Source organism: Phyllostomus hastatus, unplaced genomic scaffold, assembly GCF_019186645.2.
Source record: "Phyllostomus hastatus isolate PE091 unplaced genomic scaffold, TTU_PhHast_1.1 phas_contig_551, whole genome shotgun sequence".
NCBI lineage: Eukaryota > Metazoa > Chordata > Mammalia > Chiroptera > Phyllostomidae > Phyllostomus > Phyllostomus hastatus.
Genome location: NW_025333909.1, coordinates 7905005 through 7929543, shown reverse-complemented (window position 1 = coordinate 7929543; position 24539 = coordinate 7905005). Strand labels below are relative to the sequence as shown.

Genomic DNA, 24539 nt, shown 5'->3' with positions numbered 1-24539 from the left:
TTATTTCATCAAGAGAACTAATCATTACCTCATTCCATAGTAAGGCCTGTCTTGGTGCTGCTGCTTTCTTGGGCCATATTGTTTGAATACCATTCCTTTCATAGTCTCCTTCATCTGTAATTTTGAGGAGGAAATACAAGCTTTTTTTCCCTTCCTGTAATTTCTCTTTTGGTGGGTGCTGTCATTTGTCTTTAGCAGCATTTCTGAAGATCTGGAGAGCACTTGCAATCTTGAGATAATCCTTTTAGTACTTTATTAGAATTTCCTATACAATGTTTACACTTTTATGTAATTTCCAAAGACTATTTAATGTTCTTGCTGATAGGAAAGAAGTTGAATATGAGATAGATTTAGAGTTAAGCCTAATTTGTCTTTTGTAGATAATAGAGATGTTTTCTGAGTTGTGGTGAAGGCATTCTGTATAACTGATGTTTTGCTGCTAGATTTTAGCCTCTATTTGTGTACTTGATGTCCTGCTGTGTGTGTGTGTCTGTGACAGAGAGAGAGGGAGAGAGAGTTTATGTATGATTTGCTTCATTTCAGAGAGTATTTGAGATGGTTTATAAGAAATATAATTCAGTAGAGGCATACTTTGGAGATGTTGCTGGTTTGGTTCTGGACCACCATAATAAAGTGAATATCTCCGTAAAGCAAGTCACAGGAATTTTTTTTTTATTTTCCAGTGCATATCAAAGTTATGTGTACACTACACTGTAGTCTATTAAGTGTGCAAAAGCATTATGTCTAAAAAGTACTTAAACTTAATTATAATATTTTATTACTAAAAGCATGCTATCATTTGAGCCTTCAGTGGGTGGTAATCATTTTGCTGGTAGAGGGTCTCACCTGGATGTTGATGGCTGCTGACTGACCAGGGTGGTGATTGCTGAATGTTGGAGTGACTGTGGCAGTTTCTTAAAATAAGACAACAATGAAGTTTGCCACATTGAGTGACTCTTCCTCTTACAAACAGTTTCTCTGTAGCATGCAATGATGCTCTTTGATTGCATTTTACAAATAGTAAAACCTCTTTCAAAATTAGAGTCAATCCTCACAAACCCTGCAACTAGTTTTTCAATTAAGTTTATGTAATATCCTTTGTTATCATTTCAACAGTCTTCACAGCATCTTTACCAGGAGTAGATTCCATCTCAAGAAACTACTTTCTTTGCTCATTCATTAGAAGCAGGTCCTCATTTATTAAAGTTTCATCATGAGGTTGCAGCAGTTCAGTCACATATTGAGCCTCCACTTCGAATTCTAATTCTTGGTATCTCCAGCACATCTGCAGTTACTTCCTCCACTGAAGTCTTGAACTCTTCAAAGCTATCCGTAAGGGTTAGGATCAACTTCTTCCAAATTCCTGTTAATGTTTACATTTTGACCCCTTCCCATGAATCACTAATGCTCTTAATTGATTCTAGAATAGTGAATCCTTTCCAGAAGGTTTTCAGTTTACTTTGCCCAGATCCATCAGCCGCATCACAATTTGTGGCAACGATAGCCTTACAAAATGTATTTCTTAAGTTATAAGACTTAAAAGTCTAAATTACTCCTTGTTGCATGGTTTGCAGAATGAATGTTGTGTTAGCAGGCATGAAAACAACATTAATCTTGTTGTACATGTTCATCAGAGCTATGCATAGGGTGACCAGGTCATTGTCAATGAGTGGAATCTTTAATTAAGTTATGTCCATTTTTAGACATAATGCTATTGCACACTTAATAGACTACAGTGTAGTGTACACATGACTTTGATATGCACTGGAAACCCAAAAATATTTTTGTGACTTGCTTTATGGTGATATTCGTGTTATTATGGTGGTCCAGAACCAAACTAGCAACATCTCCAAAGTATGCCTCTATTGAATTATATTTCTTATAAACCATCTCAAATACTCTCTGAAATGAAGCAAATCATACATAAGACTCTCTCCATTTCTCTCTCTCTCTCTCTCTTTGTCTGTCTGTCTCACACTCATACACAGAGCTATATGTAGGGTGACCAGGTCATTGTCAATGAGTCAAAAGGAATCTGAGCAATAGGTCTCAACAGTGGGCTTAATTATTCAGTGAACCATGTTGTAAACAGATGTGCCGTCATTCAGACTTTGTTGTTCTATTTATAGAGCAGAGGCAGAGTAGATTTCACAGAATTCTGAAGGGCCCTAGGATTTTCCAAATGATAAATGAGCACTGGCTTCAACTTAAAGGCAATAGCTGCATTAGTTCCTAACAAGAGAGTCACCCTGTCCTTTGGAGCTTTGAAGCCAGGCACTGACTTTTCTCTAGTTATGAAATTGGAGATGGCATCTTCTTCCAATGTAAGGACCTTTCATCTACATTGCAAATCTGTTGTTTAGTGTAGCCACTTTCATTAATTGTCTTAGCTAGATCTTGTGGATCAGTTTGCTGCTTCACCTTGCAATTTTTTTGTTTGAAATTTTTTTATTGTTGTTAACTTACAGTTGTCCCCATTTTCCTCCCATTACTCTCCCCCTGCCTTGCCCACCTCCACCTTCCACATTCATACCACCCCCTCCATCACCTTGCACTTTTATGACTTCTTTCCTTAAACCTCATTTACAACTTGGCTGTTAGTCTCCAGAGGACTAGTTTACAGCTTATCTAGGCTTTGACATTCCCTCCTCACTAAGCTTAATCATTTTTAGTGTTTTATTTAAAGTGAGAGACATGCGACTCTTCCTTTCACTTGAATTCTTAGAGGCTATTGTAGGGTTATTAACTGCCCTAATTTCAATATTGTTGCATCTTACAAATAGGAAGATCCAAGCAGAGGGAGAGAGACTGGGGAATGGGTGGTCAGTATAGGGGTTAGAACATACAAAACATTTATCAACTAAGTGCACCATATTTATATAAACACAGTTTGTGGCTCCCCCAAATAATTACAATAGTAATATCAAAGATCACTGGTTACAAATCATCATAACAATATAATAATAATGAAAATGTTTGAAATATTTTTAGAATTACTAAAATATGGCACAGACAGAAATGAGCAAATGCTTTTGGAAAATGGCGTAGGTAGACTTTCTTGATGCAGGGTTGCCACAGATCTTCAATTTGCACACAAAAAATTGTAATATCTGCAAAGTGCAATAAAGCAAAGGGCAATAAAATGAGGTATGCCTGTACCAAACTATTTTTATATTGAAGATTAGGAAAAATATAAATTAGGAAGTATATGAAAATGGAAGATAGGTTTGGAGGGTGAAATAGAACACAGGTAAGCAGGCTCTGAGGGTATACTACACATTTGAAATATAGTTGGATTGCAAATTTGGCCTTGGATTTCCTCAGGCTGGTGTTTCTAATCACTCTGATTGCATTTTACATATACCTAGGAGTTTAAAAATTCCATGATAGTGCCTTACTTGCTAAGATTCATAATTAACCTCTCTGGTGGGAGCCTGGGCATCATTGCCCAGATTATAATGTATAGCCAAGGAAGGATATGGAATCACAACTTGAGGCTAAAGTTAAAAGAGAAATATGTAGTTCTCATTCAACAAGAAAAAAAAAACAATATCAATTCCTAAGCAATTATTTTAAAATACATTTTCTGTGAATTGTAATGTTTTTTTTTTAGTATATTTTATTCTGCTACTTTAAGATATGATGAGGCAAAGGACATATTTGAGCTGTCTTGTGTACTTTTGCTGTGTAGTTTGAAATTTTGCTTTTTCATAACAATAAAAACAAAATTTTAGTGTTGTCCTGATTTTGACATAGTTTAGCCTTATAATTCAGAGGTTGTACAATCTGCATACCTTATTACTAGCTAACTAAGGGGATAATAACTCCATTTTGAATAAAATATCTCTCAAATCTCTAACAAAAAGTTCAAAGGTCATGGATAATTATTATTATTATTATAGGACCTATCTACTTCCCCTATACAGTACTTGGGGATAGACTTTAAGAGTAAATACAGTAATTTTAACACTCAATGTAAATGCTTTATTTACCTAAAGAGATGTTTTACCTTAAATGTGTCTAAACTTAAGGGAGAAAGATACATTTTTTTATTGTTCAATTACAGTTGTCCCCATTTTCCCATGTTGCTCTCCCCCGCTCTCCCCACCCCCACCTCCTACATTCAATCCTCCCTGCCTTCCCCCTTCCCCTTCTATCCCCTGTTATCCCCCTCCCCTCTGCTTAGTGTCAGTTCTTTATTTCCAGGTCTCTGGTTCTATTTTGCTTGCTTGCTTGTTTTGTTGATTAGGTTCCACTTATAAGTGAGATCATATGGTATTTGTCTTTCACTGCCTTGCTTATTTCACTTAGCAAAATGCTCTCCAATTCCGTCCATGCTGTTGCAAAGGGTAATAGTTCCTTCTTTCTTTCTGCTGCATAGTATTCCATTGTGTAAATGTCCCACAGTTTTTTGATCCACTCATTCACTGATGGGCACTTAGGCTGTTTCCAGCACTTAGCTATTGCAAATTGTGCTGCTATGAACATTGGGGTGCACGGGTTGTTTTGAATTAGTGTTTCAGGATTCTTAGTGTATAATCCCAGCAGTGGAATTGCTAGGTCTAAAGGAAGTTTGATTTTTAGTTTTCTGAGAAAATTCCATGCTGTTTTCCACAGTGGCTGCAACAGTCTGTATTCCCACCAACAGTTTACTAGGGTTCCATTTTCTCTACAACCTCACCAGCACTTGTTGTTTGTTGATTTATTAATGATGGCCATTCTGACCGGTGTGAAGTGGTATCTCATTGATGTTTTATTTTGCATCTCTCTGATGGCTAGTCATGTTGAGCATTTTTTTTATGTGTCTCTGAGGGCTCTGTATGTCCTCCTTAGAGAAGTGTCTGTTGAGGTCCTTTGCCCACTTTTTAATTGGATTGTTTGTATTCCTGGTGTGGAGTTGTGTGAGTTATTTATATATTTTGATGTCAAACTCTTGTCCGATATATCCTTAGCAAATATGTTTTCCTATACAGTTGGTCCTCTGTTCATTTTGATGATGTTTTCTTTAACTGTGCACACGCTTTTTAGTTTGATGTAGTCCCATTTGTTTATTCTTTTCTTTGTATCCCTTGCTCTATGGGACATATTGATGAAAATATTGCTGCATGGAATATCTGAGATTTTCCTGCCTATGTTCTTTTCTAGGTCTTTCATGGTGTCGCAACTTATATTTAACTCTTTTATCCACTTTGAATTGATTTTTGTATATGGTGTAAGTTGGTGATTGAGTTTCAATTTTTTGCATGTAGCTGTGCAGATATCCCAACGCCATTTATTGAAGAGGGTGTTTTTACTCCATTTTATGTTCCTGCTTCCTTGTCCAATATTAATTCACCATAGAGACATGGTTTATTTCTGGGCTCTCTATTCTGTTCCATTGGTCTATGCATCTGGTCTTATGCCAGTACCAGGCTGTTTTGATTACAGTGGCCTTGTAATATGGTTTGATATCAGGTATTGTGATCCCTCCTACTTTCTTCTTCTTTCTCAAAATTTCTGAGGCTATTCATGGTCATTTATGGTTCCATATAAATTTTTGAAATATTTGTTCTTGATCTGTGAAATACGCCATTGATATTTTGATAGGGATTGTGTTAAATCTGTAGATTGCTTTGGGTGGTATGGGCATTTTGATGATGTTAATTCTTCCAATCCATGAACACGGTGTATGCTTCCATTTATTTGTGCTTTCCTTGATTTCTTTCTTCAGTGTTGTGTAGTTTTCTGAATACAGGTCTTTTACTTCCTTGGTTAAGTTCATTCCTAAGTATTTTTCTTGTTGCTATAGTGAATGGGATTGTTTTCTGATGGAGTCAGTTCATGTGGAGTTGTTTCATATTTTTTTTTTTATGCTCAAGTTTCTCTCTTCTTCCTTCTGCATCATTTATAGGTTTGTATCTTCTACAGCACTAATTCCTCCATTTGGTTGACTATTTCCTATGCTTGCTTGCTTATTCTTGATCTCTTTTATTGAGTTCCTCATCTCCCGAATTTCTGTTTGGTTCTTTTTGAAAGTTTCAATTCTTTTGGTAAGGTACTCATTTTGTTCAGTGTTTTTTCTGTGCTTATTAAATTGCCTGTCTATATTTTTTCATAACTGCATTCTTGAATTCTTTTTCATTTATATCACATATTTCCATGTCTTGAAGTTGTTCCCCCCCCCCCCCCGGAGATCTTTCCTTTCTGAGCTGTCTTATTAGTGTGATTATTCATGTTACTTGATGGATTCTTTCTCTGTGTAGGCATCTATGTATTACTGGCACTTCTCTAGCAGATCAATATGAAGAGTTCTTTCTATTGATTTTTAGTAGGTGGCACTGAATCACCGGTTTCTAATTAGCTCTCTTGCTCTTCTCTGGCTATACAGAGCTCCACTTGGAGGTGTTTGCTGGGTAGGTTGATTCCTCACTTGTGCTATGGTTGCCCCAGTCCCAGGGGCCCAAAAATGCAGGGGAATGCAGTGACTGTTGGGTCTCTAAATTCGTGAAATTCCAGGCTGTCTTCTGGGGCCAGATGCTGTCATCAGTGTAGCAATGTGTGGGTTTGTACTGATCTACGGGATCCCAGCTGGCTTCTTTGCTGTTTTGCTCTCTTGATAAAGGTGATTTCAACCTCTGTGTGGTCCCCACTGTGTCCTGACCTCAGGCCTAGTCACAGAGTGCAGTTTTGGGTCAGGGAAATAAGTGATTCTGTAGTATAAGTTGTCAGGTTTGCAGAAAATGTACTCAACAACCTGACACCAGGGGCAAAGACAGGTGGGCTCTGGGACGTTACAGGGTGGCTAGGCTCTGTGGTTTTGTTTCTCTGCCTGGAATGTGGACTGCCTGACAACCATGGCCACAAGGCGCTGTGTCCCTGCCCAGGTCTTTGGGTTCATCCCCAACTTGCACTGCTCACTCCGGCAGGAAAGCCCACCAAATCTCTTTGCTCCTACCAGCTGAAGTGAGTGCCAGCCACAGCCTGATTCCTCCCGTGTTTGGGCTGAGCCCTGCCATAAGCTCCTGGCTGTAGGTCTGCACCCGTGTTTCATCTCAACTTCTCTCCCTTCTTGCCTCCCCAGTTTGCTCCCGCTTGCCCATCTTTAGATGATTCAATGAGTGGATCTCTCAGATGTGTTTGTGCATTAGCAGGGAATCCTTTGTTGAGTTACAGCTGTTCAAATTGTTGAAACTTCAAGGGAAGAAACTAAGGAGATCTCTCATGTTGCCATTCCTGTGTCATCCAAAATTTAATTATTTTATAAATATTTAAAAATATATAGTTTAGACCAAGGGCCAGGTAAGTATTTTATTTTATTTTATTTTTTATTATTGTTCAAATACAGTTGTCTCCATTTTCCCCCACCACTCCTGCCCACCTCAGCCATCCCCACCTCCCACCCTCGATAGTATCCAGACAAGTATTACAGAGTTTTAGAATTCATTTGCTGCATATAGCCTCTATCACATATTCTTTTTCTAAAAACATCTCTTTAAAAATATAAAAAATAGTCTTAGGCTATTGGCCCCAGTTTAGACTTATAGCTTCAGAATACGTTTTGTGAAGTTAAGTTTGTACTAATGCTGCTGACAAATTTTAGGGTTATGAATCTAACTGAAAAAGTATAATGTTTGGAATTAATTTGCATACAGATATGAAATACCAAGAATTTGTCAGATACTTTTAAAAAATCTTATGAATGACCCAATCTGTGTACAGGTTCTTTTAAAAATGATTTTGAAAGCTGACTTTCTGTTATCTATCCGAATTTAAAATTCAGAATTGAGAAACAAACGGACTCATAGGAAATACGTTATAAAATTAGGTTTGAAAATGGCTTTTAAATGTTTCAAGTAAGAAAATAATATCTAAGAAAAATCTATGGCAGTTATTTATTATTGAAGTTATTTTTATATTTATTCACATTACAAATTCAGTCATTCCACAAGTATTTTTCTAGGCTCTATTATGTTCCAGAGAATATACTATTACTGGGGTTATAGAGCATCATTAGATGTGATCCCTTCCCTCATTGAGCTTGTAGTCTGTTAGAGGGATGGAACAGATACTTAATAAGTAATACAGTATTCATGGGTAGAAGTTGTGTATGGTAAAGAGGAAGGAAAAATGGAAGATATGACATCGAATCTTGGTAAAGATCAGTTGATGTTCAAAAGCACAGGTAACCCAGAATGGTAAATACTTCAAAAATCATCCGTATTTACATTTGGACTCTTTTTATAATTTGATTTGAGCATGGAGATGTTTTATCAACTATTTTTTATAGCAGATTCTCATAATTGGTTTTAAATACCCAACTAAATGAATAGCTTGGAGGTCATGCACACTTGCCGATCCTGAGACTCTAAAAGACAATTCCATCAGATCAATTTCATACAGGATTGTTCTTTCTTATATCTTCACTGAAGAAATGACAGTGGTTAGGTGAGTGGATTTCAAATGATAAAGCATTTGGGATAAAAACTGCAGGAATATTATATAATTAGAAAGCCATATAAGATTACAAGAAATAATTTTCCATGAATGTTGTAGGCACTATCCAATTTTCCATAGGTACTGTGGTGAATATAGAGTTCAACTTAAAAGATTAAAAAGATACAGTGTCTACTGGGGAAACGGTCATAACTATTAACAAACCTATGAAAATATCTAGTATTTTAAAGCTCGAGATAAAAATTAAACCTTCTATGTGGAATGCAAAACAAAGAGACTCATAGTTTTGGAAATGTGCCCCTCCCCCCCCCCCAAAAGACTGTTAGTGAAATGTATAAAATTCATTATACTAATATAAAAAGATACTTTGTACTTCTCTTCAATTTGTGTTTCTCTAAAGCAAGGTATATATGCATTAGTATGTATATACCTTTTTGGATTGGTTTGGAAGATTTTCCCTTGGGAGATTATTGTAAAGTTGACCAAAAATGGTTCTATTGGTAAAAGTAAGCACCCCATAATAATATGACATGTCAAAAGTAAAACTATTAAGTCAGTAATGTATGATAGAGTAGTACTAAGGTTTGATTCACAGATGTATTATTTTGTATACAGGTAACAGCATTCACCTTTGGTGAATTATTAACTAAAATGTTTCATATACTTTTTCTGTATTTTGTTTTGGCAGGAACACATTCACACATCAGGCATTTATTGGGCACATATCAGATACTGTGCTAGGTGCTTTAAGAACATTATATTAATGCTGACAACAATCTTAAATTGTTTATTTTACAGATGAATAAATTGAAACTAAGGAAGTTGTAGAAACTTTTTCAAGGCAGTAAAAGTACTTTTGGAATTGAAACCTAGGTTTGCTTGCAACCAAAGCATTGTTCTTTTCATGATATTACTATTCTGCCTGCCTCATGAATAAAGCACAGTATCTGTCCAAAAGTAGCTTGAAGTTTAGATGCTTATGACAAGAAATTTATGGAATATGGTAGAATTATTATTTTACTATTTTTATAGCATTTGAAATTGTTACACAACATAAAATTTGCCATCGTAGCCATTTTTAAGTTTACAGTGTCAAGTACATTCACATTGCTGTACAATCAATGTTCAGAACTCTTATTTTTTAAGATTTTATTTATGTATTTTTAGAGTGAGGGGAAGGGAGGGAGAGAAACATTGATGTGAGAGAGAAACAGTCATCCGTTGGCTCTTGTATGTCCCGACTGGGGACCAAACCTGTGATCCAGGCATGTGCCCTGACTGGGAATTGAACTGGCGACCTTTTGCTTTGTGTGACAACACCCAACCAAGTGAGCTACACCAATCAGGTCTAGAACTCTTTTCATCTTGCAAAATGGAAACTCTTTACTCATTAAACAATAACTTCTATTTCTCCTTCTGCGGCCCCAGGCAACCAGTATTGTACTTTCTGTCTCTATGAATTTGACTGCTCTAGATACCTCACATAAATGGAATTATACAGTATTTTCTTTTTTGTGACTGGCTTATTTCAGTTAGCGTAATGTCTTTAAGATTCATCCATATTGTAGCATGTGTCAGAATTCCCTTTTAAAGGTGGAGTAATATCCCATTGTATGCATAGAAAGGGATGGTTCTTAAGACACTGCAATATCCCTGATTGTTAAAAGAATATGATATTTTACTTTCTATGCTGTGTTTATAAAGTTGGTAATTGATTTTCTCAGAAAATAAGTTAAAGGATAAAAATATAACCACTCAATCTTAAGTTAATTAAAACCAAAATTATTTAGGTAGTCCTATTATTACTTTTTGTTTAACAGGAATTTGGCTTTACTTGATTATTTTTCCTAGTTCATTTACTAGTATGTAACTTATAGTTTGATGTCTGCCAAATGAGAACAAAGACATGAGTTTAACAAATAAAGATAATATTGTAAAAATATTAACCAAAATTTTTTACAAAGTGTGTTTTAGAGGGTAATTTTAAATTACATTTTAATACAATAATAATGTTGATTGTATTAATGACTCATTGTTGCATAACATTACCACAAATTTAGCAGCTTAAATCAAGACACTCATTATTTCACAGTTCCCGTTGGTTAGAAGTTCAGGCATTGCTCAACGAAACCTTCTTCTTAGGGGCCCACAAACAGTTATCAAGATGTCAGCTGTCCTACATTCTTATCTGGAGGACTGACTGGAGAAAGTATGCTGTACTTTCTCAGATTCTTGGCAGAATTCCTTGTCTTGTGGTGGTAGTACTGAGGACCCTGGCTTCTTTTGGGGTGTTCACTGGAGGCTACTGACAACACCCAGAGGCTGCCATGCTATGTGGGCTTCTTCGATGTGACCACTTCAATCAGGCCAGCAAAAAGAGTCTCCTGAGTCTTATATCACAGCATAGAAATAAAATCCCCCCACCTTTCCAATATTCTATTGATTGTGGAAGCAAGGCACAGATGCAGTCCACTCCAAGCGGTGAGTGTTATGCAAGCGCATGAACACCAGAGGTGAGAATTGTGGAGGCTCATCTTAGAATCACTTTGCCTCCTTGGTAAATTGGGAGCTTTCTTTAATTTTGCCGTGGGCTAATTCATTATACAGACATAGTTCTTTATTCCAGACAGATGTGGACTCACTTCTAAGTTTAGATCCAATTTGCTGTAGTTATTTAAAGGAAGTGAAAAAAATTGAATTCTTTCCATATCTGTCAGTGGCTAACCTGTAAACTTGAAGCTCATTTGAGAGAGCACATTTTCTCTAGAAGTGAACTTCTTAAACATTTTACCATTAGGTACTGTCTAAATATAGTGCTTTTGTTTACTAGGTGGAATTCGGGGACCCTAGAGGTCACTTTAAAGTTTATAACACTATCAAATTTGTTGTGGAGACTGGTGTCCTGTGTATGTTTTGTTAATAATTATCACCCATATTTCTTCTTACCCTTACCTTGTTCTTTTTTACTTGTTTATCTCTCTACTTCCTTCTTCAGTATGTCTTTCAGCACCAAGCCATGAGCTCTGTTCATTGGTCTTGACTTTAACACCGAGGAACAGAGTTATTGTGGACAGATAATAACCCTTTTATAAAGCTATATGTACTTACATGTTCACTTCCCACACCACCTCCAATTCTAAGGATCTGAGGGGAAAATATATATATATTTTTTGGTTCAGTCTTCCATGCTTAACTGCTTTTGTCATTAGTAGTAAGGAAATGAGAGGTTTGAGATGACCTGTGTGATTTTCTGAGATTGAGTGAGTACAGTATCTCACTTTAGTATCCCTATTTGACAACAATCTTTTATTTACTTTTTAAAATAATGTTTATTGTTATTCTCTTAGAGCTGTCCCAATTTTCCCTCCTTTGCCCTCCTCCGCCCATCCCACCCCCACTCCCACAGTCAGTTCCCACACTGTTGTCCATGTCCATGGGTCATTCATATGTTTGTTTTGTCTAGTCCCTTTGCCTTCTTCCCACCATTATCTCCTTCCCTCCTTCCCTCTGGTCAGTGTCAGGCTGTTTCATGTTTCCATGCCTGTGGTTCTATTTTGTTCATTAGTTTATTTTGTTCATTAGATTCCTCTTAAAGGTGAGATCATATGGCATTTGTCTTTCACCACCTGGCTTATTTCACTTAGCATAATGCTCTCCAGTTCCATCCACGCTGTTGCAAAAGGGTAGGAGCTCCTTCTTTCTGCTGTGTAGTATTCCATCATGTAAATGTACCATGATTTTCAATCCACTCATTATTTAGGAATGGACATTTAGGCTGTTTCCAGCACTTGGCTATTGTAAATAGTGCCTGTGTGAACATAGGTGTGCATAAGTATTTTGAATTGGTGATTTGGAATCCTTAGGGTATACTCCTAGCATTGGAATCACTGGGTCAAAAGGCAGTTCCATTTTTAGTTTTTTGAGAAAATTCCATACTGGTTTTCACAGTGGCTACACCAGTCTGCATTCCCACCAACAACATACTAGGGTTCCCTTTTCTCTGAAGCCTCACCAGCACTTATTGTTTGTTGATTTGGTTATAATGGCCATTCTGACTGGTGTGAAGTGGTATCTCATTATGCTTTTAATTTGCATCTCTCTGATGGCCAGTGATGCTAAGCATCCTTTCATATGCCTCTTGTCCCTCTGTATGTCCTCCTTGGAGAAGTGTCTGTTCAGGTTGTTAGCCCATTTTTTTTAAACATTTTTTATTGTTTTTCAAGTACAGGTTTCTGCCTTCCCCCCCCCCCCACCATTCCCTACCACCCCAGTCCTCCCCCTTTGCCCATTTTTTAATTGGATTTTTTGTCTTCCTGGTGTGGACTCTTGTGAGTTCTTTATATATTTTGGAGATCAAACCCTTGTCTGATGTATCATTGGCAAAAATGTTCTTTCATATAGTTGGTTCCCATTCCCATTTTGATGATGTTTCTTTCATTGTTCAGAAGCTTTTCAGTTTGATATAGCCCCATTTGTTTATTTTTTCCTTTATATCCCTTGTCCTAGGAGATATGTTGGCAAAAATATTACTATGTGGGGTATCTGAAATTTTCATGCCTGTATTTTCCTCTAGAGCTTTTAGGGTGTGAAAGAAGGACAAAGCAGGAGGGGTCACAACACCTGATATCAAACAATCCTACAAAGCCACTGTCAAAACTGTTTGGTACTGGCATAATAACAGACATATAGATCAATGCAACAGAAGAGAAAATCTGGAAATAAACCCAAGTCTCTATGGTCAATTAATATTTGACAAAGGGGGCATAAGCATACAGTGGACTAAAGACTGTCTTTTCAACAAATGGTGTTGGCAGAACTGGACTGGTACATGCAAAAAATGAAACTAGATCACCAACTTACACCATACACCAGAATAAACTCAAAATGGGTAAAAGACTTAAAAGAAGCCAAGAATCTTTTAAAGTGATCTATTTCATTATTTTCTGAGAAGATGAAAGTAATTTTAAAGAATTCTTTACTAAGATAGCCTGTTCACTTGGGTTTGGAGTACCTGAGTTAGTTATTGTTACCTTTATAATTGTTGATAAGCTTTTCAGAGTCTTCTGTAGGAAATTGTTTCTTCCTTATTTGGCATTTAATTGGGGGAAACAGTGTGTGTAGTTGTCTTTTCAAATTACAAATGCTATTTTTGAAATAAATGTTTAATGTCCTCTAGAATTCTGAAAATATTTTTGTTTTCATACAGGTGAAAATGACTTACATTTTAGTTAATATCAGTGAATACTGAGGTCTTCTATATGAATTAATACTCTTATAGTGACAAGATGGTACCTTGCTGAATGTGGATGAGGTGGAGGTAATGGAGGGTCTGTTTTTAAAAGGCTCTTTCTGTACACTGAAGTGATTTTTAGGATACAGTGATCTTTTTGGATTATTTAGATTTATTTTATTTCTAGTTCCTTCAGACTCACAGTTCTATGATAAATTAGTCATGAGATGGTGTCAATGGGAAGTAACCAGTAAGTAAGCAGTATTACCTTTTTATATGGGTCATCCTGAGAGTTATTTTGTAGTCAAATTTCAGTGATCAGAATCCCGTTAAAATTGGTTTGTGGACTGCTTTGTTGAATGTGCCTTTTCCTATATGTTAATGATAAATCCATCACTGTTTTCTTCCCATCCCCCATAGTCTATCTGTACTTTTGAGATAAGATGGTAGATGGTGTTATGTATTGAAATTGGTAACCCTGGAAGGAAAGCAGATTTAGAGGGTCACCAGCTCCTTTTTGTATTGGTTATTTTTGAGAGGCATATGAGATAAGCAAGCGGGAATGTCAAATAGGCACTTGGATATATGGGTCAAGAGCTGAGGAGAGTAGTCTCAGTAAATGTGAGTCTTGTCACTAAATTAGCTGTCTGGAGTGAGATGAGGAGACCAAAGTCCATTTCCTGAGGATCTAAAATGTTTCAAGGATTTTGAAAAAGAACAAATAAATTGAGGTAAAACAAAATGAAAGTGTCATCATAGAAAACAAAAACTCAAATAAGAGAAAATGGTCCATTGCAGCATGCTGCAGCAAGATCAAGTAAGATAAGGACTGATGGATCTATTAGCAAAATAGACATTATTGATGACTTTATGTATTCTTCATTTGGTTTTTTAGAAGAAAGTCCTAGTCAAATAAACAGTGCTTGGTAATTTACTTCCTAATAATTTATTTTAAAATTTACATGTAGTGAAATTCACTCTTTTTTTCTTGCATGGTTCTGACATTAGACAAATGTATAGACTTGTGTAATCACCATCACAATCAAGATAGAAAATAGTCTCATCATCCTCCCTGCAAATTCCCATTGTTGCATCTTTGTAGTGCGCCCCTACCCCCTAGGCCTAACCTCTGGCAACTGCCAGTCTCTTCTCCATATTTTATAGTTTTACCTTTTACAGAATGTCACATAAATGGAATCATACAGTATGTAGACTTTTGAGGCTGTTTTTTTTCATTTAAGTACAATAATATATTTGAGATTTATCAATGTTGTTGAATGTATCAATAGATCATTCCTCTTCACTGCTGAGTGGTATAAACTTTCTTCTGCCCCTTCCTATGGAAACCAATGATATAAATTCTTTCACTATAGGTTTGAATTTTTCAGAGGGTCATATACTTGTTGTCATACATATTATTCCTTTGGGTTTAAATTTCTTCAGTTAGCAAAATGCATTTAAGATTTATCCATTTTGTCACAAGTATCCGTAGTTCTTTCCTTTTTATTGATGAATGGTTTTCTATTTCCCTACTTAACTTCTCTGTCCTTAGAAGGACATCTGGAATGTTTCCAGTTTCTAATAATTATGGACAAAGCTTCTATATGTATTCATGTATACTTTTTGTGTTACATAAATTTATGTTTACTTCACGTGAATATTCTTCCAGTGTTTTCTGACCTTCATGACTTATTGCAAGAAATCCGTAGTTATTTAATTTGATATATATGTAATATGTTGTTTTTCTCTTACTGATTTCAAAATTTTGCTTTTTTCCTTTTGTTTAGAATAGTTTATTAAGATATGTTTTGGAGTAGTTTTCTTCAATTATGTTCTTGCTGGTGTTCACTGAGCTTCTTGAAACTGTGAATTTATCTCTTTCACCAAATTTGGGGAATTCTCAACTACTTTTTCCTTTTTTTAAAGATTTTAATTATTTATTTTTAGACAGAGGAGAAGGGAGATAGAGAGGGAGAGAAATATCAGTATGTGGTTGCCTCTCACACACCCCCACTGGGGATCTGGCTTGCAACCCAGGCATGTGCCCTGACTGGGAATCGAACCAGTTACTCTTTTGTTCGCAGGGTCACACTCAATCCACTGAGCCACACCTGCCAGGGTGAAATTCTCAACCATTTTTTAAAAGAAGCTTTATTGAAACATAATTTATAGAAACATACAATTTGCCCATTTAAAATGGACAACATAATTGGTTTTAGTATATTGTCATATATGTACAGTCAACAGTACATTCAGTTTTAAAACATTTTTTATCACATCAAAAATAATCTTTTTACTTTTTAGCTCTCACTCACATCTATCCATCCCCCAGCCATAAGGAACCAATAATATATTTTCTGCCTCTCTAGAATTTCCTCTTCTCAACATTTTATATGAATGGAATTGCCATTATTTATGTATTTTTTTTCTGTACCACCCTTTTCTTTTTCTTGTATGTTAATGAGATTGATTTTAGATCTTTTGTTATTGTTCCACATGTCTCTGAGGCTTTATTGATTTGCTTTGGATAATTTTTCACTTTCTTGTTCATATTGGTTAATTTCTGTTGATCTGTCTTCAAGTTTACTATTGCAGTGGTACCTCGGTACTTGTTAATTCATTCTGGAACTTGAGATGAGTGCTGAGACCAATGAGTACTGAACAATGAAGCATTTTCTCTTGCCTCATGGCATGGTGACCGATACAAATTCTAGCCAAGTGCTATGAGTCCCGAGCAAGCACCAAGTGCTGAAACTTTTTTTTTTTTCATAAAAATGGTTTGACAAGTTCTGAAGCTGATGAGTAACAAGGTACGACTGTACTTCTGCCATCTCCATTTTTTATTGAGCTCATCCAGGATTTTGTAAATTTCATATATATAATTTTTAGTTCTACAATTACTTACATTTGATTCTTTTTATAGGTTCTGTTTCTCTGCTGATAACTTTATCATTTCATTTGAGTGTGTTTTTCACCCAAAAGAGCATATTTTTTATTTGCTTAAATCCTTGTTAGATACTTCAATATGGAGTTATTCTGTAATTGAAGCCTGTTGATTTTGAGTTTTGGTTTTGTTTTTCAGCAGAAAATCTACCTGGGTAGGTTGAGGCTTTCACGTTTTATCTCACCTTCTCTGGATGATGGTTCTCGTGTTAATTATGCTTTCAGAGTGTTTGTGTTAGTACCCTGCATGTGCCACTCAGTACATGTGCTAATTCAGTGGCTAGTCTGAGGCTTGAGCAGTGCTTGATATTGCAGTTCATTTTCCAAAACTTTGTTAGGTGCCTTTGGTTCTATTCCACAGTTTGTAGTTAACACCAGGACTCCTGTCTCTTCATAGAGAGAATTAGGGGATCTCCTACCATTCTATCCTCCCCATGATTTCTTCTATGGATTCTCCAGTTACCGTGAACCCTTTATCATTGTTCATCTGACCAGAAATGTGAGTTTCTCTCAGGGCCTTAGCCTTTCATGCTGTCACATAGCTCTGCCCTTTTGGGGCTACCCTTGGAGTGAAGTGAAGGAAAAAATGAAAAAAAAAATAACAGTGATTAACTCCATACTTTTCTTATCCTATGGGTCTCTTTTTCTGGTTCCTCTGACTACAGAGATATAGGTCTTATCTTGATTGGGGCTTGTTTTGGACCAGGACTGGGAGTCAAAAAAAAAAAAAGTGGGGAAAAATTGGGATTCTTATGTTCACCTGCTCAAAGTGCATCTTTTCTTGGTCCTCTGGTCAGAAAGTGCAATCTCTGTTTGAAAAAATTTTATGCCCATTGTAGAATGCCACAAATCAGTCTCTCTTTGGGTCAAAGTCAGGAAATAAAGGTGGAAAATAAACTTGAGCAACTCACTACAGTGCTGGTTATTCTTCAAATTTTGATCTCCCTCCATGAACTTCGTGTTATTAATTAATTTTCTGAGTACTCAGGTAGTTCATTTTGTATTTTGTCTAAATGTTTTAGTTTATAATCAGAGGAGGGATAGGCTTATTCCACCTCAGTTGTCACTAAAAGCTCTGTTTAGTTTTCTCTTTTTTATTTATTTATATTTTTTACTTTTCTGTGGGCTCATAAATAGGCATTGGTAAAATTCATTTGTTCAGACCATCTTTCTGTTGCTTAATTTTAAAACATCTTAGATCAGTGGTTGGTAGGCTTTTTCTGTAAAGAGCCAAATAGTAAATATTTTAGGCTTTTTAGGCATAGGGTCTCTGTCAACTGCTCAACTCTGCTGTTGCAGTGCGAAAGCAGCTATAGATAATATGGAAACAAATGGATATCTGCATTCCAGTAAAAATGTATTTACACAAACAGACAGTGGGCCACAGGTGGCCCATGGGCTAGAGCTTGTAGACCCTTGTTCTAAGTCCTCTGCACTTACTCTTTCCTGAAGGACTGCTTGAAGAGTAACTATTATTACCTACCGAGCTTTGTATGTTAGAATATTTTTTCCAAAGCCACTTACATTTTTCTCCTACAGTTCATTCTTCTGTAGAGTAACTCAGTATTTAATAGAACTGAATGAATGGAAGGGGATTCACAACAGTGTAATTATGTAAAACTCTTCCCATCCTAACTTGCTTTGAATATATCCCCACAATAGATTTTTCTCTGTGACAGTTTTCTCTCATCTCATAAATATTTGGTTGAGGACAGTCTTAATGAAAGTACACATGTCATATGTTCATTCATCACAGCAAAGCTCTAAATAATATGAAATGAAACATTTGGCTCTGAAATTCAATGATCCTCAAAGACAATCTGGAGTCTATATTAATAATGTCCCTTTTCTAAGTACCTTCTACATGTCCTTTGTCCTTTTGTGTTTCAGTAAGTGTGGATATTGTTAGATCATGAAGAGAAATGCCTAGGGTTATAGTTTCCTTAGTTATTACTCTTGTTCTAGTATTCTCGAACTTCAGTTTTTGAACAATATTTTGCAGGTAAATCATCTTAAAGTGGTTGATGAACCAATGGAAGAGGGAGGAGCAGATTCTTGCCAAGTAAGTACTCATGCTGCTTTATTAAACTACATTTTTAGAATCAAAGGAAAGAGAGTAATTGGAAAGCAGAAAATCTGTCAGTTAAAGGAATTTATTCAGGTACATAATGATAAGCAAATCCAATTATTAATAAAACAATAGGTCAAAATACAAGACAGATTTCTTGTCAGGCACTCTTACACATGAATTTCTAAAACAACTTTATTCAGATATCATTTTTATGCCATGAAATTCATCCATTTTAGTGTAATGGATGAAATTTTCACTTGCTAGTATATGAGTAACTGTATTACTTAGATACATAATCCTCTGAATTAAACTTTCACTCATACGTGGACTCTAAAACAAACAAAACAAATGAACAAACAAAACAAAACAGAAACAGATTCATATAAACAGAGATCAAACTGATGGTTGCCAGAGGGAGGAGGGTAGGGAGATGTGTTTGAAAAGGTGAAGGGGAATATAGTCAATAATATTGTGATAAATTTTCACTGTGACAGATGATTAGATTCAGTAGATGAGGTGATTGCATTGTAAGTTGAGTCACTATTTTGTACACCTGAAACTAAGACCAACTATACTTGAATAAAAGAAATGCAATGAAAATTGAAAAAAAATGAAATAACATTGTATTCAACTTTGGGGTAGAAAGGAGACATAACATGGACATACTTACAAAGATAACATGAGGTTATTTAAAATCAGTTTGCTTTCTTTCAAAAAGGATTACATCTAAATATTTTAGAAATTTCTAGCTAGTTTTAAAGAATGCTTAGCTATTAGGTTGTTCTATGTGAGGCCTATATACTAGTCTCTCATTTTACAAGATCTAGTTTTACAGAAGAGTGATGTTAAGATTTTAGGGAGGGTGTGGCTAACGTAGATATCTCTGTTTATGTTGTTATTTTATGATTTTCATTTCTGTAGATATTTTCATAGAATTACAGTTTTTTTAGGCTGTAAGTAACCTGAGATACAGTAGTTTAGTATCTTCATTGTATAGATAAATCTACTGAGAGCTGGACAGGTTGTGACTTACACTAGGTCATAAAACTAACAAGTAGCAGAATCAAAACTTATGATTCAGTGTGCCTCATGTTAGGTCAGCCATATATTGTGCAGATTCAAAGAAGTGGGAAATAAGGAAAGCACATTCCTTTTCTTATTTAGTTGTGGATAAAATCAACTTTGATGTCCCCTTCCACACAAAATTGGTTCATAAGTGAATTTCTCTCGGATAGGAACCAGCTGAGGGATTTAAATTAGGTTTGTCCAAGACTCTCCTTTGAAATGTGTTGTATAAAAATCAGCTGTCTCTGCAGATAGTGGTGATGTTAAAGTAATCTCAGTTCTTTTTTTCCACATGATTTTATTGTTGTTCAAGTACAGTTGTCTCCATTTTCCCCTTACCACTCCCCCCGACCTCAGCCACCCCCACTTCCCACCCTGGATCCTACCCGCTTCGGTTTTGTCCATGTGTCCTTTATACACGTTCCTGAAAACCTATCCCTCCTTCCCCCCATTATCCCCTCCCAACTCCCCTCTGGCAGCCATCAGTCTGTTCTCTGCATCTGAGTCTGGTTCTGTTTTGTTTAAGTTCATTTATATTGTTCTTTAGATTTCACATATAAGTGAAATGATATATTTGTTTTTCTCAGACTGAGTTATTTCACCTAGCATATTTAAAGGATGGGATATGTTGATTTTAATTAGGAGAAGAGGCATTGGGCAAACATTTTTATTTGGAAGACTTGCTTAGATTCAGTGAAATTAACTGAAATAGAGTACAGCTGTTTCATAACTGTGAACAATTTTTTTAAAAGTGGTGATCCAGGTTTATAATGATCTTCAACACTGCTGAAACTGAAGTGCCTTCTTAAACGTAAAAATACTGTATTGCGCTCAATATAGAATCGCATACTTGGAGGGGACCTTAAAGATCCATCCAACATAACCAGTTTGTTATGTGCGAGCACTGAAGTGGGGTAATTTCTGACTTGGTGAAGGCTGCTTCACTTACACATGGCAGAGGTAGGAACAAAATTAATAAAGTCTGTCGACTCTTCCAGCAGTGTTCTTTTGGCTAGAGAAAACTTCCAAACAGTAAGTTTTTGTTATGTTACATTTTTTGAAAACTACATTCATGATATGTGATAAAAACTCAGTTAACTATAATATTAATAAAAGTATACACTCCGATGTTTCTTTGGGTACACCTATATTGCAAGGGTTTATACAGATATGCTATACTTTAAAATAATCCAAAATGTCAGCTACAAAGCATATGTATTTCCATTTAAAAAAGTTCTTTTAAACTTTTTATTAAATTTATTGGGGTGACAGTGGTTAATAAGATTATATAAATTTCAAGTGTATATTTCTGTGATATTTGATCTTCGTATTGCACTGTGTGCCCACTATCCAAAGTCAAATCATCTTCTGTCACCATATGTTTCACCCTCTTTACCCTTTAGTACCTGCCAAGCCCCTTCCCTCTGGTAACCACCATGCTGTTGTCTGTGTCTATGAGTTTTTGTTTGTTTTTCTTGTTTGTTCATTTGTTGCTTTCAGTTTTATATCCCACATAGGAGTGAAATCATATGGCTTGTAACTTTTTCTTTCTGACTTATTTTGCTTGGTATAATCTCAAGATATATCCATGCTATTGTAAATGGCAGTATTTTAGCCTTTCTTATGGCTGAGTAGTATTCCACTGTATACATGTACTACATCTTTATCCAATCATCTATCAAAGGACACTTTGGTTTTTTCATGTTTTGGCCTCTGTGAATAATGCTGCAATGCACATAGGGGTGCATACATCCTTGCAAATAAGTGATTTCAAATTTTTTCGTGTAGCTACCCAGAAGACGGGTTGCTGGGTCATACGGTAACTCTGTTCTTAAGTTTTTGAGGAACCTCCATGTTGTTTTCCATAGTGTCTGTACCAGTCTATTCCTACCAACAGTGAATGAGGGTACCTTCTTTGTAATTTATTACTTCAGAGCTTATATTTAGGTCTTTGCTCCATTTTGAATTAATTTTTACATATGGGAACAAACTATAATCTAGTTTCATTCTTTTGCTTGTGGCTTTCTGATTTTCCCAGCACCATTTATTGAAGAGGCTTGCTTTTCTCCATTATGTATTTTTGACTCTTTGTTGAAAAATTATTTGTTCACTTGTATGTGGGTTTATTTCTTGGTTCTCAATTCTGTTCTGTGGTCTGTGTGATTGTTTTCCTGTCAATAACATGCTGTTTGATTTTTGTTGCTTTGTAGTATAATTTGAAGTCAGTGTGATACCTCCAGTCTCATTCTTTTTTTCTCAGGATTGCTTTAGCAATTTGGGGTCCTTTGTAGTTCCATACAAATCTGATGATTTTTGTTCTGTTTCTTTAATACGCATCATCGCAATTTTGATGGGATTGCATCAAGTCTGTATACTGCTTTGGGTAATATGGATATTTTAACTATGTTGATTCTTCCAATTCAAGTACACAAAATATCTTTCCATTTCATTGTGTTTTTTTAATCTTGTAATAATGCTTTGTAGTTTTCAGTATGTAGGTCCTTCACATCCTTTGCTAATTTTCTTTCTAGGCATTTTATTCTTTTTATTCAATTACAGAAGGAATTGCTTTTTTAATTCTTACTCTGAAATTTCTTCGCTAGTATATAATAATGTAGTGCATTTTTGTACATTGATTTTGTATTCTGCAACTATACTGCATTTGTGAATTGTTTCTAACAGCTTCTTTGGTGGATTCTTTAGCATTTTCTATATACAGAATCATGTAGTCTGCCAAGAGTGACACTTTTACTTCTTAATTTTTAATTTGGATGCCTTTTATTTCTTTCGCTTGCCTAATTGCTCTGGCTAGGATTCCCAGCACTATGTTGAATAAGAGGTGAGAGTGGGTATCCTTGTCTTATTCCTTACCTTAGAGGAAAAGCTTTCAGTTACACGCTATTGAGTATGATACTGTCTGTTTTTCATGTATGGCCTTTATTATGTTCAGATACTTCTCTTCTGTACCAATTATACTGAGTGTTTAATCATAAATGGATGTTGTATCTTACCAAATACTTTTACTGCACCTAATGATATGATCATCTTGTTTTTCTCATTATTCTATTAAAGCGGCCTGTTACACTGATCTAATTGCATATGTTGAACCATACTTTTGCCCTAGGAATGAACCTCACTTGATCATGATGTATTCATTTTTTAGTGTATTATTGTATGTGATTTGCTAGTATTTTGTTTAGAACTTTTGCATCTGTATTCATAAGAAGATATTGGTCTGTTGCTTTCATTTTGTGTGTATGTGTGTGTTATCCTTTCTAGGTTATGGTATCAGGGTTGAGTTGACCTCATTATATGTGTTAGGAAGTATTGCCTCTTCTTCAGTTTATTGGGAGAGTTTGAGAAGGATAAGTGTCTAATCTTCTTTGAATGTTTTATAGAATTCACTAGTGAAGCCATCTGGTCATGGACTTTAACTTTTTAGGAGGTTTTGATGGTTGTTCCAATTTCCTCACTGTTGATCAGTCTATTTAGATTTTCTAATTCGTCATGATTCAGTCTAGGAAGGATATATATTTCTAGGAACTTACGTATTTCTTCTAGTTTATTGAATTTGGTGACATATAGTCTTTCATAGTATTCTAGCATGAATCTTTGTATGTCTGTGATATCTGTGATAACTGCTCCTCTTTAATTTCTGATTATTTATATGAACCTTTTCTCTCTTTTTTTTTAAGTGAGTCTCACCAGGGGTTTGTCAAATATATTAATCTTTTCAAAGAACTTGTTCTCTGTTTTATTAATTTTTGTATAGTCTTTTTGTTCTTTATTTCATTTAATTCTACTCCAATTTTTATTATTTCCTTTCTTCTACTGACTTTGGGCTTCTTTTGTTTTTCTTTTCTAGTTCATTAAGATAGAGTGCTAGTTCGTTTACTTGAGATTTTTCTTGTTTCTGGAGATAGGCCTGTAGTGATAAAAACTGTCTTATTACTGCTTTTGCTACATCCCTAAACGTTTGGTATGTGTGTTGTTATTCTCAGTCATCTCTATAAAGAAGAAAGTAACCTATAAAGGAAAGGCCACTAGATTATCATCAGTCTTCTCAGCAGAAGCCCTGCAAGCCAGAACAGAGTGGAACCAAATATTCAAACTAGTAAAAGAGAGAAATTACCAGCCAAGAATAGTATATCCAGAAAGATATTCTTTGGCTATGAGGGAGAAATAAAGACTTTTCCAGACATACAGAAGCTGAGGGAATTTATCACCAGATGTTCTCCACTGCAGGAAATACTCAAGGGAGGTTATTCTATCTGAAAAAAAAGACCAAAATGTCACAAAAATACAAGTAAGATCACCCAAAATCTCACAGTGTAAAAAGGAATAAGGTATGACAACAAAAATATAAAAGGGACAGAAGTAAGGGTCTGAATTTGCAAAGGAGGATGGAGATGAGATGCATTCAAAAGTAAGAGGATTACTATATATATATGAAACTCTTTTTCATAAACCTAATTGTAACTGCACACACACACACACACACAAAAACAAAATTGAGACACATAAGTTTTAAAAAAAGAGAGGAAATGGGGAAAATATGGAATACCACCAAACAAAAGCAACAGACAGAAACAATAAAAAGAACCGATGGAGGCACAGAGCTATCAGAAAATATAAGATAAAATGGCTGTAGGAAATCCTCATACATCAATAATCACCCTAAATGTAAATGGATTGAATTCACTGGTGAAAAAGACACAGAGTAACAGACTGGATCAGAAAACAAAACCCAACCATATGCTGCCTTCAGGAGACACATCTGAGCTGAAAAGACAAATA

The 24539-nt window shown here is 35.6% G+C and overlaps 1 protein-coding gene across 3 annotated transcripts in view; it reads left to right on the top strand.

Annotated features, from left to right (window-relative positions):
* The window catches only part of RPS6KA6 (ribosomal protein S6 kinase A6), a 110626-nt gene that overhangs the window by 5697 nt on the left and 80390 nt on the right, over positions 1–24539 (top strand). For 2 of the 3 annotated variants that reach the window (XM_045847432.1, XM_045847434.1), the window contains exon 2: positions 18609–18668. The exons of the other annotated variant lie outside the window; for it this stretch is intronic. In XM_045847432.1, coding sequence (XP_045703388.1) covers positions 18609–18668 — 60 coding nt within the window. The remainder of the gene's footprint in view (positions 1–18608; positions 18669–24539) is intronic. 3 annotated transcript variants of the gene reach the window in all.